The sequence below is a fragment of the Panthera tigris genome, chromosome B2, assembly GCF_018350195.1.
Source record: "Panthera tigris isolate Pti1 chromosome B2, P.tigris_Pti1_mat1.1, whole genome shotgun sequence".
Classification (NCBI taxonomy): domain Eukaryota; kingdom Metazoa; phylum Chordata; class Mammalia; order Carnivora; family Felidae; genus Panthera; species Panthera tigris.
Genome location: NC_056664.1, coordinates 57,292,476 through 57,308,569, shown reverse-complemented (window position 1 = coordinate 57,308,569; position 16,094 = coordinate 57,292,476). Strand labels below are relative to the sequence as shown.

The 16,094-nt window shown below is 38.1% G+C and overlaps 1 protein-coding gene across 1 annotated transcript in view; it reads left to right on the top strand.

The window, feature by feature from the left end:
- EYS (eyes shut homolog) overlaps positions 1-16,094 on the top strand; it is a 1,764,056-nt gene that overhangs the window by 1,723,698 nt on the left and 24,264 nt on the right. Inside the window, 1 exon segment of the mRNA XM_042986616.1 lies at positions 126-298. Coding sequence (XP_042842550.1) covers positions 126-298 — 173 coding nt within the window.

Sequence of the window (16,094 nt, the reverse complement as noted above, 5' to 3'; positions counted from 1 at the left end):
GTACAAAATCTTTTCTATCTTGGAACCTCAGTGACAATTGCCGAGTTAACATCAGGATGATACACAGTGCATATCCATCTCTGCTCAAGTGCTCAAATCCTGCGGCCTTCTTTCTCAACCAACAGCTGTGACTGCCTCCCTGGGTGGAAAGGAGAACTCTGCACGGAGACAGTTTCCACCTGTGACCCTGAACATGACCCTCCACACCACTGTAGCAAAGGAGCAACTTGTGTTTCATTGCCTCATGGGTATACCTGTTCCTGTCCTCTGGGAACCACTGGAATCCACTGTGAACAAGGTAAGGCAGAATTTCAACTCCTGCTTGTTCACAAATTAAGTCAGTTTCCTTTTCAAAAAGACAATGGAAAATATATAATAATCCTCGGCTTGCATAAGATCTGGATTTCCTCCACATTTACAAGCGCACTACAGGATAGGAGGGAGTGGGTGGAATAGGGCAGTCTTGTTCTCTCCATCATAGAGACGAACCCAAGTCATTTCTCTGCTGTCCTCCTTGCAGCCCAATAGCACAAACTCATCTTCATGGAGCCCACTCACCTAACACTGGCAGGAGAAGAAATGTGGTTCTCTACTGCCCATCATCCCCAAACCACAAGCGACAACTCCACACCGCATTTAATGCTTTCTCCTCCTAGAACTTCCCTGACCATCTCTGCCTACCCCAGCCTTTACAGACAAGACTGGGTTAATAGAACGCTGCCACCTTTAAACCTCCTCAATCACACCATAACCCTCTGCTAAAGCTCTAGGAAGCCTAGAACAAGAGAACTTCTCAGGTGAACAGTGACCAAAAGCACAAAGTCTAAATGGGGACTTTGGAAACTGAGTCCCATGGAAGAAATGAGGAAAGCATACACTGCTTAATATCTCAAGTCTTGCATGGGGTGCCTGGGTGGTGGAGTTGGGTAACCATCCGACTTCAACTCAGGTCATGATCTCACAGTTTATGGGTTTGAGCCCTGTGTTGGTATCTGTGCTGACACCTCAGAGCCTGGAGCCTGCTTTGGATTCTGTGTCTCCCTCTCTCTCTGCCCCTCCCCTGCTCGCAATCTGTCTGTCTCAAAATAAATAATAAAACTTTTTTTTTTTAACACATCTCAAGTCCTGCAGCTTCTAAAAATCAATACTTAATATTTCATTTTGTCATATTTGGTGTAGTTCTAAATTTCTCAGCGAAACTGGTCTAGAAGAAGACTCCATAACGCCATGTTCAGAGTCCTAACAATTCAGTTGTGTAAGGCTAATAGAATGGCCTGACTGAAGCTGCCCAGCCAGCCAGTCAGGATCCAGTTGCACAACTCAGGTGGGTCCTGTTGTTCATTTTGTTGCCACCTGCTGGCTGCTATCTTGTCTAGTTTAAATATCAGTAGGGATGATTCTGGATCTTGGGGCTGGCTGGGACTTAAAAACAGTGTGGCAAGGAATCCAAACTCGCAGTTAAGGAATATGATGAGATGAAGCCAGAAAAATAGGGGGACATAGAGTTTTACCTACTATCTCCTGGCTTCCTGAGATTGGAGAATCCACTATTATTCTATCCCACCTCACCCTCCATCCAGAAGATAAAGCTTTAGCCTTTATTTCCCCTATTTAGGAACAGAGGCTGGCATAGAAGGACAGGAACCAATCATCAATTGTGTTATATACACCTTTGCATAATTTGGGGGGGGGGTATTGTAATATATTCATATGTGTGGTAAGAACTAATTTAATCTCTCTCAGATCACTTTATCAAATATACTAATGCAAACATTTTTTATCCTATGTCCCTTGAGATTCTGTGAGTGTTTAACTCTCATCCAAAAGTCAAAAGTGTTAATAAATAGAAGACATTGGAGATTTAGAATACCAGTGATTTAGTGACAGAAATTTTTAATCATGTCTTAAGGTGTGACTATAAAATAATGAGATGCAGTTTTGTGCCTGGCTTATGGAAATCAGTCTTTTTCATAATGTCATATGGCAGATCTTGATCTTTTTTAAATGCCTGTTCTTAGTTCCTAGAATTGCCACACTCCATCCTGGTATAGGAATTTTATTCATACTCTTTCCTCTGCCTTAAATGTTCTCGTGTTCCTCTCCACAGTCAGCTAACACTTATTTATCCTTCAGATTTCAACTCAGACTTTACTTCTTTAGGGAAGCATTCCCAGATTTCCTGTCATAGAACTGAGGGCAGTGACCATGCCTGTTTTTGTCTATTGTTGTTGAATCTCTATCACCCATCACATAGTGCAGATCAAAATATATATATACATTTCAACTTACTAGTTCTAAAATAATAAAAACTGATTGTGATAGTTTTCAAGAAATAGTTCCTGACTTTAGTGAAAAGTGAAGTACTTGAAACTTTACCGAGATGATGTATCTCTATTACTCCCAAAGAGATAGCTATTAGAAAGTGAAAGAAATAATAAGACAAGTTCACAGAAGGGCTAGTGACTATAACAATAGGGAAAGCTTAAAAGCTCAAATGATGAAAGCCTAGGGGATTAACCCAAAGTTTGAGTGGGTGTATATAAATAAATAATATTGGTATGTATATAAATAAATTATATAGAGAGATGGTAGATTAGAGAGGATAGATGATAGGTAGATAGATGAAAGAGATAATCAATAGATAGATGAGAGAGAGGGAAATAGTGACAATGATAAAATTATTTCATAGAGAGTTTACAAACTATGATAAAAGCTGCCAAAAAAATTATGTCACTCCCATAATTTTCCTTCTTCCTCTTCTATTTCCACATTCCAAGAAACCTTAAGTCTTAGAAACAAAATTAATTGAACTGCACATGGAACCTGAGACTTACAGCTTTCATACCTGCCTAGTTTTATGACCACCTTTTTTTTTAAGTTTATTGATTTATTTTGAGAGAGAGAGAGAGGAAGAAAGAGGGTGCACAAGCAGGGGAGGAGCAGGAGAGAGAGAGGGAGAGAGAAAATCCCAAGCAGGCTCCACACTATCAGTACAGAGTCCCACTCGGGGCTTGATCCTATAACTCTGGGATCATGACCTGAGCCAAAATCAAGAGTCAGATGCTTAACCAACAGAGCCACTCAGGTGACCCATGACCATCTTTATTGTAAGTAAGCCCCACCCCTAATACAAATCAAAACTCATGTTTACAATCTCTGAATGAGAAGAAACCAAAATGCAATTGCTATTTAAGTCTGATGAAGCTGTGAAGGGTAGGGATGGTGAAACGGTGTCATTTGCCTCAAAAATGCAGTCTAGCATTAGTAACCTTTGTTCTTTTCTCCTTCCCTTGGAGTAATGCTTATAGAATGGATTATTCACTAAAATGTTAAAATTGGGTACCAGTTCCAGACCAGGTGTTGGAAATACTCCCTTAACAAGACAGCTGCCCAGCCTCCATAAAAGTTACATTCCAATAGGAGGAGTCAGGCAAACACCATATCCACCAATCAGTGAGGAAAGATACAGACTGAGTTAATGCCATAAAGGAAATAAAGCAGAAGGAGAGATAGAAAGCCATTGGAAGAGTACATTTTAGTTGGGATGGTCAGGATCGGACTCTTTTAAGTGGGACATTTGAGCTCATCTAGTGAGAATTAGCCACGTGTGAAGTCATGTGGGACAAGTACTCTAGGCAGAGGCTAAACCCAGTAATAGGAAAATAATATTACTTATTTGAGAGAGAGAAAGGCAGCCAGTATTCCCAGAATAGGAGATGGTATTATAAGATGACTTCGGAAAGGCAAGCAGAAGTCAGATCATACAGAGTCTTGGAAAACATGGTAAAGAATTTTAATTTCATGCTAACAAAATAAGACGCCTGTGAAGACTATAAGCGGGAGATTTGCATCCTGGTGCTACAAGTAACTCGTGATTTCGTTTCTGCTGTTTAACTTTCTAAGCCTCAGTTTCATTATCTGTAAAGTGGCAATAGTAAGCGTGCCACCTATTTGCCACGTGCCCCGCCCTTCCTCCTACTCCCACCCCTCCCCCTCTGCTCTGTACCCCAGAGGCCCTCTCAGAGGATTGCATCGATGGGATCCCTTCCATTCTGCCTCCAGTTGAGTTTAGACAACAGAAGTCACCAGCAATTGTTGCGAGGAAGGAGAGTGAGACAGGGTATTTATTTCCCTAGATTTCTTGCCACTAGGTCACCAAAATTTACCTTTCCCCAAGGACACAGTTTCTGTCAGGAGATCCTCACCTTCTCCAGCTTCAGGCCTAAGAGTGAAAACAGCTCCCTATTGAGACAAAGCCCAGAGAAACACCCCAGCTCCTGCAGTTTCCCTGAACCCTGCCCACATCTTGGTAAATGGTCTTCATTCCCTTATTTTCAAACTACTCCACATGAGCATACCATCTATTCACTGCCAGGACCCTCACTGATATAATAACTATGATTTTGCCCACTTTACAAAATTCATGGGAGGCAGTGTATATAACAGTTCTTTATTAAGTATAAAGTGCTATAAAATATAAAGTATTATTTTTTTCTTCTTGTTCTCAAGATCCAAAATTCAGACCAACACTCTTAATAAAATAATTGAGCCATATTATGTATTAAATCTACATTTTGGTATCAAGTGTTCCAGGAGTGTAGAATCACAGGACATCACCAATCATCTTCTAGTCCAACAGTATCAATTTATAAATGAGGAGACTAATGCTCAGAGAAATTAAATAATGTACCAAAAGTCTCAGAATCAAGTCTCTTGACTCTCAATCCAATTATTAATAGCTTCTTAATAATTAGTTAATAAATACAAGCACAGTATATCACCATCGAGTTCACTAACACTCTGTTTCTAGATCTTAGCAGTCCCTTATAATAGCCATTCCATAAGTAAATATGGCATAGGAATTAACAATGTAGAGGTAACATATTTATCAACAACTATCATACTCCAGTTATCTAAGAAAGCCTAATAAAGGAGCAATGTAATCATTAAAATTCAAATAACTTCAGAACTAAAATTTGTATTTGAATGAGTCATCAATGGGTAGGATTGAAAAGAACCTTAAAAATCACTTACTTAATCCCAACTCTTCTACTTCAAAAGAGGTAAAAATCAAAACTCTGAATTAGGGATGCCTGGGTGGCTCAGTCAATTAAGAGACTAACTCTTGAATTCAGCTCAGGTCGTGATCTCACATTTGTGAAATCCAGCCCTGCATGGGGCTCCAAGCTGAGCATGGAGACTGCTTGGGATTCTCTATCTCCCTCTCCCCCCCGCCCCTTCCAGTTTGCCTTCACGAGAACCCCCCCCCCTCAAAACCAAAACAAAACCAAGAACCTCTAAATTAGTGGGACTAAGAATTTAAGCTTTCACATGGCCAATCCAGTGAGTTTCCCATTACACTGTATTACCTACACTTATAATCAAAATATATAAACTACCAGTCACATGAAATGAGTAAAAACCTGTGCAGCCTGTGTTATGCAAAACTGGTTAATAAAATATCTTTGTCCCAGTATTTTAAATACTTGTAAGTATTTTTTAAATTTTATTTATTTATTTAGAGAGCAGGAGAGAGGCAAAGGGAGAGAGAGAGAGAGAGATTGAGAGAATCCCAAGCAGGCTCCACACACACACACAGAACCCAACTCAGGGCTCTCATGAACCATGAGATCACGACCTAAGCCGAAATCAATAGTCGGATGCTTAACTGAGCCACCAGGGGCCCCAAAATAGTTAAGTATTTTAAAGTGTATGTATGTATCTGATCAAAGGGTTGCTGGGGGAAATTTTCTATACCAGCATTACAGTTTAAGTAGTAAAATTTGATTTTGTCTGTCCCTTACTCTTAAGATGTCTAACTAATGGGAAAGAGAGATCTTTCAAGTCCCTTAAAACATTTACCTGTAACTGTCAGAAAGAAAAATCCATTTAAGGACAAGAGAAGGAGAATTCGTGATTGGCATATTTTCTTTTCACCATGGCCCCAACCCAAACTCCTCAGGAATTCCAGAGGTATGGTGCTGTAGTAAGGAAAATATCAACAGACCACTTGAATTCGATGGCTTTAAGGGTCACCACCACCAAAAATGATTCCAAAATATCTGAGCCTAGTTCTAGAAGCACAGGAATTCACAATGTTCACATTATCTGGCCCAGAAACCAGCTCAGACTTGTGTTTTTTAAACACCCAAGGGACCCAAACCAGCTTTACAAATTAAACTGAAGATAAAGAAGGGTGGTCAGCAAACAACAGCATCTGGGTTCGACAGTTCACAGGACTATTGATCTTAATTTAGAAAGAAATAACAGGATAGGGTAAATGTTTTGCAATCCAGTTTGGTCATTAAAATATTCCATTTCCAGCAGAACTCTGGTTTACAATTATTTTGCAAGACAGGCAATATGCCAAGTTTCTTTTCTCGTACACTCAAATCTTGTTCCTTTGCTTTTGTGTGTGTGTGTGTGTGTGTGTGTGTTGTAGCTGTATTTCCTGTTAGAATCTGTGTTTTACAACTATACATATAACCTTTCCTGAATCATAAAATCTCTCCTCTGGATTTATTTTTTCCACATTATTGGTAAATTGCTTTTTCCTATTTACCACTAAATCTTAGCTATTGCATATTGGTGACATTTAGCCAAATGAGATTCTGTAATATGTGTGTTTTTACCTTTTAGTCTGGAAGATACAGAAAATGTTTCCATTTTTCTTACATTCTTTACATCTTTAGTGAAATTTTTTTTTCTCATTCATTTCTCATTCCCTAAGGTAAAGAAACCCACTCATATGCTGGCAGTTAGAATGAAACAAGCAAATATTCAAGCTACCTAGACAGTCTTAATGCCAAGAATACTTTATCGTCCCTAGCTTTCATTGAAATTAATTCAAGGTCATAGAGAAGCTCAGTTCTTCAAGCCTTCCTGACACACGGGGCGCCTTCCTGCCAAGTCTTTGGTTTTCCTGATAGTAAAGAAAAGGGTCCACAACACTATAGATGGCAATTTCAACAATCATTACTGTTTGCCTATTTTCAGATATTCATTTCCAGGTGCTTTTAGCTATGTGATAATAGAGCAGGTAATCCACAAGCTTTCTTCATAGAAAAAAAAATGAATCATAGTCTTTATTTATTTCCCCTACTTTTAATCCCATCTTATTAGTAAGGATGTGGTTATATGTATACTAGATCCTCTATCTCTACAATTTTATAATACTAGTAAAAAATAAACAGGAACTAGCTATAATCCCTAGGAACACATATTTTAATTATTTAATCTTCTTTCTGTGTCCTTCAATACAACCTGCTAAATCATAAATTAAACTCAGTAAGGCAGTGAATTATATATAACAATTCTAATGTTTATGTGAACATTAAGCTTTTTGAGTGTCCAAAGGAATAGAAGTTGCAGGTGAGTCCTAGTAGAAAGAAACAGACACAACTGCTTTTTCCTAACCTTGGACTTTGGACAAGTTAAGTTAGCTCTCCAGAACATGAGGCTTCTCAAGTGTGAAAAAAAGGTGAAAAACGAATATGTGAAAATCTCTGTTTGGAGGAAATTTTTGGCCAAAGTCTGGAGAGTCCATTCTCTTTGTCAAGTCCTAAGTTAATGATTACTACTTTTTATAAGGTAGTGAGTGAAAGTTAAAAACTATTAGGAGACAGACATCTATGAGAGGTTTTTCTTCAACAAAGTCCTTTTGATTTTGTATTCAAGATAACATTAAGTAATAAACAGCACTCACAATGAATCTTCAGCTCTCTACTGCTAATGTTTCCTCTCTTGAAATGTTTTACATGTTTAAACATAAATACCCTATTCCCTGCAGTGAAAAAAAATGTTTTTGCTTACAGTCAATTTCTGTGGCTAGGGCTTGGTTGCCTCTTCCCCCATGGCAGGTTTGTGCACCTTCTTTTAATATGAAATGATGCACAGTGCTAAGATCCAACCACAAACTTTACTTTCTAGTTTGGGGAACTAAGAGACAGGCTCCCTCTAGTTTCTATTAGAAATATTGAAAAGTGACAAGCAAACTAAAGTTTTCACAATCGCTAAAGATACAAAGATTGCAAAATATTGTTCTATGTTCTTTTGTTAAAGTCTGTACACTTTATCTTAAGAAAAATTTAAAAAGCAAACCTCCCTGTACCATGCTGTTCTAGTGGCCAAGGAATATCACAAGGCAACGGTCAAGAAAGCCCAGTGGTCTGAGAGGCAAAATTGTCTAAGAGTCTCCTAACACACCTCATGATGAGGTGTCACTGAAATAAAAGAGGCCAGCACAGTACCTAGTACACAAGAAGCACTCCATAAATGATTAGCCCCATCCTACAGATGAAGAAGAAAGTACTAGATTACACTTATGTTAAATGTAGACAACGTCCACATAGATATTTTGATCAATTTTATTTTAAAAATAGGAGTTAGTCTTAAATATTCTTTTTTTTTTTTTTTGGTGTTTATTTATTATTGAGAGAGAGAGCACAAGTCGGGAGAGGCAGAGAGACAGGGGGAACAAGGATCCAAACTGGGCTCTGTGCTGACAGCAAAGAGCCCGATGAAGGGCTCAAGCTTACAAACCATGAGATCATGACCTGAGCCGAAGTCAAATGCTTAACTGACTGAGCCACCCAGGCACCCCAAGTTATTCTTAAGTTAGAATATTTTATTTTTTTTAACTTGTTTTATTTTTTATTTTTTTAAATTTACATCCAAATTAGTTAGCATACAGTGCAACAGTGATTTCAGGAGTAGGTTCCTTAGTGACCCTTACCCATTTAGCCCATCCCCCCTCCCACAACCCCTCCAGTAACCCTGTTTGTTCTACATATTTATGAGTCTCTTCTGTTTTTCCCCCTCCCTGTTTTTATATTATTTTTGTTTCCCTTCCCTTATATTCATCTGTTTTGTCTCTTAAAGTCCTCATGAGTGAAGTCATATGATTTTTCTCTTTCTCTGACTGACTAATTTCACTTAGAATAATACCCTCCAGTTCCATCCACATAGTTGCAAATGGCAAGATTTCATTCTTTTTGATTGCTGAGTAATATTCCATTGCATATATATACATCTTCTTTATCCATTCATCCATCGATGGACATTTGGGCTCTTCCATACTTTGGCTATTGTTGATAGTGCTGCTATAAACATGGGGGTGCATGTGTCCCTTTGAAACAGCACACCTGTATCCCTTGGATAAATGCCTAGTAGTGCAATTGCTGGGTTGTAGGGTAGTTCTATTTTTAGTTTTTTGAGGAACCTCCATACTGTTTTCCAGAGTGGCTGCACCAGCTTGCATTGCCACCAACAATGCAAAAGAGATCCTCTTTCTCCGCATCCTTGCCAACATCTGTTGTTGCCTGAGTTATTAATGTTAGCCATTCTGACAGGTATAAGGTGGTATCTCATTGTGGTTTTGATTTGTATTTCCCTGATGATGAGTGATGTTGAGCATTTTTTCATGTGTCAGTTGACCATCTGGATGTCTTCTTTGGAGAAGTGTCTATTCATGTCTTTTGCCCATTTCTTCACTGGATTATTTGTTTTTTGGGTGTGGAGTTTGATAAGCTTTTTATAGATTTTGGACACTAACCCTTTATCTGATATGTCATTTACAAATATCTTTTCCCATTCTGTCAGTTGCCTTTTAGTTTTGTTGATTGTTTCCTTCGCTGTGCAAAAGCTTTTTATCTTGATGAGGTCCCAGTAGCTCATTTTTGCTTTTGTTTCCCTTGCCTCTGGAGACGTGTTGGGTAAGAAGTTATGCAGGCAAGATCAAAGAGGTTTTTGCCTGCTTTCTCCTCGAGGATTTTGATGGCTTCCTGTCTTACATTGAGGTCTTTCATCCATTTGAGTTTATTTTTGTGTATGGTATAAGAAAGTGGTCCAGGTTCATTCTTCTGCATGTTGCTGTCCAGTTTTCCCAGCCCCACTTGCTGAAGAGACTGTCTTTATTCCATTGGATATTCTTTCCTGCTTTGTCAAAGATTAGTTGGCCATACATTTGTGGGTCCATTTCTGGGTTCTCTATTCTGTTCCATTGATCTGAGTGTCTGTTCTTGTGCCAGTACCATACTGTTTTGATTATAGCTTTGTAATGTAGCCTGAAGTCTGGGATTGTGATGCCTCCTGCTTTGGTTTTCTTTTTCAAGATTGCTTTGGCTATTCAGGGTCTTTTCTAGTTCCATACAAATTTTAGGATTATATGTTCTAGCTCTGTGAAGAATGCTGGTGTTATTTTGATAGGCATTTCATTGAATATGTAGATTGCTTTGGGTAATATCAACATTTTAACAATATTTGTTCTTCCTATCCAGGAGCATAGAATCTTTTTCCATTTTGTTTGTGTCTTCTTCAGTTTCTTTCATAAACTTTCTATAGTTTTCAGTGTATAGATTTTTCACCTCTTTGGTTAGATTTATTCCTAGGTATTTTATGGTTTTTTTGTGCAACTGTAAATGGGATCGATTCCTTGATTTCTCTGTCACTTCATTGTTGGTGTATAGGAATGCAACCTATTTCTGTGCATTGATCTTATATCCTGCAACTTTGCTGAATTCATGAATTCACTGCTAGAAGCAGTTTTTCAGTGGAATCTTTTGGGTTTTCCATATAGAGTATCATGTCATCTGCAAAGAGTGAAAGTTTGACCTCCTCCTGGCTGATTTGGATGCCTTTTATTTCTTTGTGTTTTCTGATTGCAGAGGCTAAGACTTCCAATACTATGTTGAATAACAGTGGTGAGAGTGGACATCCCTGTCTTGTTCCTGACCTTAGGGGGAAAGCTGTCAGTTTTTCCCCATTGAGGATGATAATTAGCGTTGAGTCATTCATATATCCCTTTTCTCGAGGTATGCTCCTTCTATCCCTACTTTCTTGAGGGTCTTTATCAAGAAAGGATGCTGTATTTTGTCAAATGCTTTCTCTGCATCTATTGAGAGGATCATATGGTTCTTGTCCTTTCTTTTATTGATGTGATGAATCACGTTAATTTTTTTTGCAGATATTGAACCAGCCCTGCATCCCAGGTATAAATCCCGCTTAGTCGTGGTGACTAATTTTTTTAATGTATTGGTGCATCCGGTTGGATAATATCTTGAGGATTTTTGCATCCATGTTCATCAGGGAAATTGGTCTATAGTTCTCCTTTTTAGTGGGGTCTCTGGTTTTGGAATCAAGGTAATTCTGGCTTCATAGAAAGAGTTTGGAAGTTTTCCTTCCATTTCTATTTTTGGAACAGTTTCAAGAGAATAGGTGTTAACTCTTCCTTAAATGTTTGGTAGAATTCCCCTGGAAAGCCATCTGGCCCTGGACTCTTGTTTTTTGGCAGATTTTTGATTACTAATTCGATTTCCTTACTGGTTATGGGTCTGTTCAAATTTTCTATTTCTTCCTGTTTCAATTTTGGTAGTGTATATGTTTCTAGGAATTTGTCCATTTCTTCCAGATTGCCCATTTTATTGGCATATAATTGCTCATAATATTCTCTTATTATTGTTTTTATTTCTGCTGTGTTGGTTGTGATCTCTCCTCTTTCATTCTGGATTTTATTTATTTGGGTCCTTTCCTTTGTCTTTTTGGTCAAACTGGCTAGTGGTTTATCAAGTTTGTTAATTCTTTCAAAGAACCAGCTTCTGGTTTCATTGATCTGTTGTACTGTTTTTTTATTGGTTTTGATAGCATTAATTTCTGCTCTAATCTTTTATTATTTCCTGTCTTCTGCTGGTTTGGGGTTTTATATGCTGTTCTTTTGGCAGCTCCTTAAGGCATAAGGTTAGGTTGTGTATCTGAGATCTTTCTTCCTTCTTTAGGAAGGCCTGGATTGCTATATACTTTCCTCTTATGACCACCTTTGCTGCATCCCAGAGGTTTTGGGTTGTGGTGTTATCATTTTCATTGGCTTCCATATACTTTTTAATTTCCTCTTTAACTTCTTGGTTAGCCCATTCATTATATAGAAGGATGTTCTTCAGTCTCCAAGTATTTGTTACCTTTCCAAATTTTTTCTTGTGGTTGATTTTGAGTTTCATAGTGTTGTGGTCTGAAAATATGCACGGAATCATTTCGAACTTTTTATACTTACTTAGGGCTGATTTGTATCCCAGTATATGGTCTATTCTGGAGAATGTTCCATGTCCACTGGAGAAGAATGTATATTCTGCTGCTTTAGGATGACATGTTCTGAATGTATCTGTTAAGTCCATCTAGTCCAGTGTATCATTCAAAGCCATTGTTTCCTTGTTGATTTTTTGATTAGATGATCTGTCCATTGCTGTGAGTGGGGTGTTGAAGTCTCCTATTATTATGATATTACTATCGATGAGTTTTTTATGTTTGTGATTAGTTGATTTATATATTTGGGTGCTACCACATTTGGCAGATAAATGTTTACAATTGTTAGGTCTTTTTGGTGGATAGACCCCTTGATTATGATATAATGCCCTTCTGCACCTCTTGATATGGTCTTTATTTTATTTTATTTTTTTTTTTAAGTTTTATTTGGTAAAATATATATCACATAACACTTGACATTTAAACCATTTTAAGTGTATAATTCAGGGCCATAAAGTACATTCCCATGTTGTACAACCATCACCATTGTCTACATCCAAAATATTTTCATCCCCCCAAAGAGAAACTATAACCACTAAGCAGTAACTCTGTTCATTATCCCCCAGCCCCTGATAACCTCTGTTCCATTTTCTGTCTTTATAAATTTGCCTGTTCTAGATATTTCATGTACGTGAAATGTTATTTTTCTTTTTTTTCAATATATGAAATTTATTGTCAAATTGGTTTCCATACAACACCCAGTGCTCATCCTAAAAGGTGCCCTCCTCAATACCCATCACCCACTCTCCCCTCCCCCCACCCCCCATCAACCCTCAGTTTGTTCTCAGTTTTTAACAGTCTCTTATGCTTTGGCTCTCTCCCACTCTAACCTCTTTTTTTTTTCCTTCCCCTCCCCCATGGGTTTCTGTTAAGTTTCTCAGGATCCACATAAGAGTGAAACCATATGGTATCTGTCTTTCTCTGTATGGCTTATTTCACTTAGCATCACACTCTCCAGTTCCATCCACGTTGCTACAAAGGGCCATATTTCATTCTTTCTCATTGCCACGTAGTACTCCATTGTGTATATAAACCACAATTTCTTTATCTATTCATCAGTTTATGGACATTTAGGCTCTTTCCATAATTTGGCTATTGTTCAGAGTGCTGCTATAAACATTGGGGTACAAGTGCCCCTATGCATCAGTACTCCTGTATCCCTTGGATAAATTCCTAGCAGTGCTATTGCTGGGTCATAGGGTAGGTCTATTTTTAATTTTTTGAGGAACCTCCACACTGTTTTCCAGAGTGGCTACACCAATTTGCATTCCCACCAACAGTGCAAGAGGGTTCCCGTTTCTTCACATCCTCTCCAGCATCTATAGTGTCCTGATTTGCTCATTTTGGCCACTCTGATGGGCGTGAGGTGATATCTGAGTGTGGTTTTGATTTGTATTTCCCTGATGAGGAGCAACGTTGAGCATCTTTACATGTGACTGTTGGCCATCCGGATGTCTTCTTTAGAGAAGTGTCTATTCATGTTTTCTGCCCATTTCTTCACTGGATTATTTGTTTTTCAGGTGTGGAATTTGGTGAGCTCCTTATAGATTTTGGATACTAGCCCTTTGTCCGATATGGCATTTGCAAATATCTTTTCCCATTCTGTTGGTTGCCTTTTAGTTTTGTTGGTTGTTTCCTTTGCTGTGCAGAAGCTTTTTATCTTCATAAGGTCCCAGTAGTTCATTTTTGCTTTTAATTCCCTTGCCTTTGGGGATGTGTCAAGTAAGAGATTGCTACGGCTGAGGTCAGAGAGGTCTTTTCCTGCTTTCTCCTCTAAGGTTTTGATGGTTTCCTGTCTCACATTCAGGTCCTTTATCCATTTTGAGTTTATTTTTGTGAATGGTGTGAGAAAGTGGTCTAGTTTCAACCTTCTGCATGTTGCTGTCCAGTTCTCCCAGCACCATTTGTTAAAGAGACTGTCTTTTTTCCATTGGATGTTCTTTCCTGCTTTGTCAAAGATGAGTTGGCCATACGTTTGTGGATCTAGTTCTGGGGTTTCTATTCTATTCCATTGGTCTGTGTGTCTGTTTTTGTGCCAATACCATGCTGTCTTGATGATGACAGCTTTGTAGTAGAGGCTAAAGTCTGGGATTGTGATGCCTCCTGCTTTGGTCTTCTTCTTCAAAATTACCTTGGCTATTCGGGGCCTTTTGTGGTTCCATATGAATTTTAGGATTGCTTGTTCTAGTTTTGAGAAGAATGCTGGTGCAATTTTGATTGGGATTGCATTGAATGTGTAGATAGCATTGGGTAGTATTGACATTTTGACAATATTTATTCTTCCAATCCATGAGCACGGAATGTTTTTCCATTTCTTTATATCTTCTTCAATTTCCTTCATAAGATTTCTATAATAATTTTCAGCATACAGATCTTTTACATCTTTGGTTAGATTTATCCCTATGTATTTTATGCTTCTTGGTGCAATTGTGAATGGGACCAGTTTCTTTATTTGTCTTTCTGTTGCTTCATTATTAGTGTATAAGAATGCAACTGATTTCTGTACATTGATTTTGTATCCTGCAACTTTGCTAAATTCATGTATCAGTTCTACCAGACTTTTGGTGGAGTCTGTTGGATTTTCCATGTATAATATCATGTCATCTGCAAAAAGTGAAAGCTTGACTACATCTTTGCCAATTTGGATGCCTTTGATTTCCTTTTGTTGTCTGATTGCTGATGCTAGCACTTCCAACACTATGTTAAACAACAGCGGTGAGAGTGGACATCCCTGTCGTGTTCCTGATCTCAGGGAAAAAGCTCTCAGTTTTTCCCCATTGAGGATGATATTAGCTGTGGGCTTTTCATAACTGGCTTTTATGATGTTTAAGTATGTTCCTTCTATCCTGACTTTCTTGAGGGTTTTTATTAAGAAAGGATGCTGAATTTTGTCAAATGCTTTTTCTGCATCGATTGACAGGATCATATGGTTCTTATATTTTCTTTTATTAATATGATGTGTCATGTTGATTGATTTGCAAATGTTGAACCAGCCCTGCATCCCAGGAATGAATCCCACTTGATCATGGTGAATAATTCTTTTTATAAGCTTTTGAATTTGATTTGTTAGTATCTTATTGAGAATTTTTGCATCCATATTCATCAGGGATATTGGCCTGTAGTTCTCTTTTTTTACTGGGTCTCTGGTTTAGGAATCAAAGTAATACTGGCTTCATAGAATGAGTCTGGAAGTTTTCATTCCCTTTCTATTTCTTGGAATAGCTTGAGAAGGATAGGTATTATCTCTGCTTTAAATGTCTGGTAGAATTCCCCAGGGAAGCCATCTGGTCCTGGACTCTTATTTGTTGGGAGATTTTTGATAACCGATTCAATTTCTTCGCTGGTTATGGGTCTTTTCAAAGCTTTCTGTTTCCTCCTGTTTGAGTTTTGGAAGTGTGTGGGTGTTTAGGAATTTATCCATTTCTTCCAGGTTGTCCAGTTTGTTGGCATGTAATTTTTCATAGTATTCCCTGATAATTGCTTGTATTTCTGAGGGATTGGTTGTAATCATTCCATTTTCATTCATGATATTATCTATTTGGGTTATCTCCCTTTTCTTTTTGAGAAGCCTGGCTAGAGGTTTAGCAATTTTGTTTATTTTTTCAAAAAACCAACTCTTGGTTTCATTGATCTGCTCTACAGTTTTTTTAGATTCTATATTGTTTATTTCTGCTCTGTTCTTTATTATTTCTCTTCTGCTGGGTTTGGGGTGTCTTTGCTGCTCTGCTTCTATTTCCTTTAGATTTTGTATTTGGGATTTTTCTTGTTTCTTGAGATAGGCCTGGATTGCAATGTATTTTCCTCTCAGGACTGCCTTTGCTGCATCCCAAAGCATTTGGATTGTTGTATTTTCATTTTCATTTGTTTCCATATATTTTTTTTAATTTCTTCTCTAATTGCCTGGTTGACCCACTCATTCGTTAGTAGGGTGTTCTTTAACCTCCATGCTTTTGGAGGTTTTCCAGACTTTTTCCTGTGGTTGATTTCAAGCTTCATAGCATTGTGGTCTGAAAGTATGCATG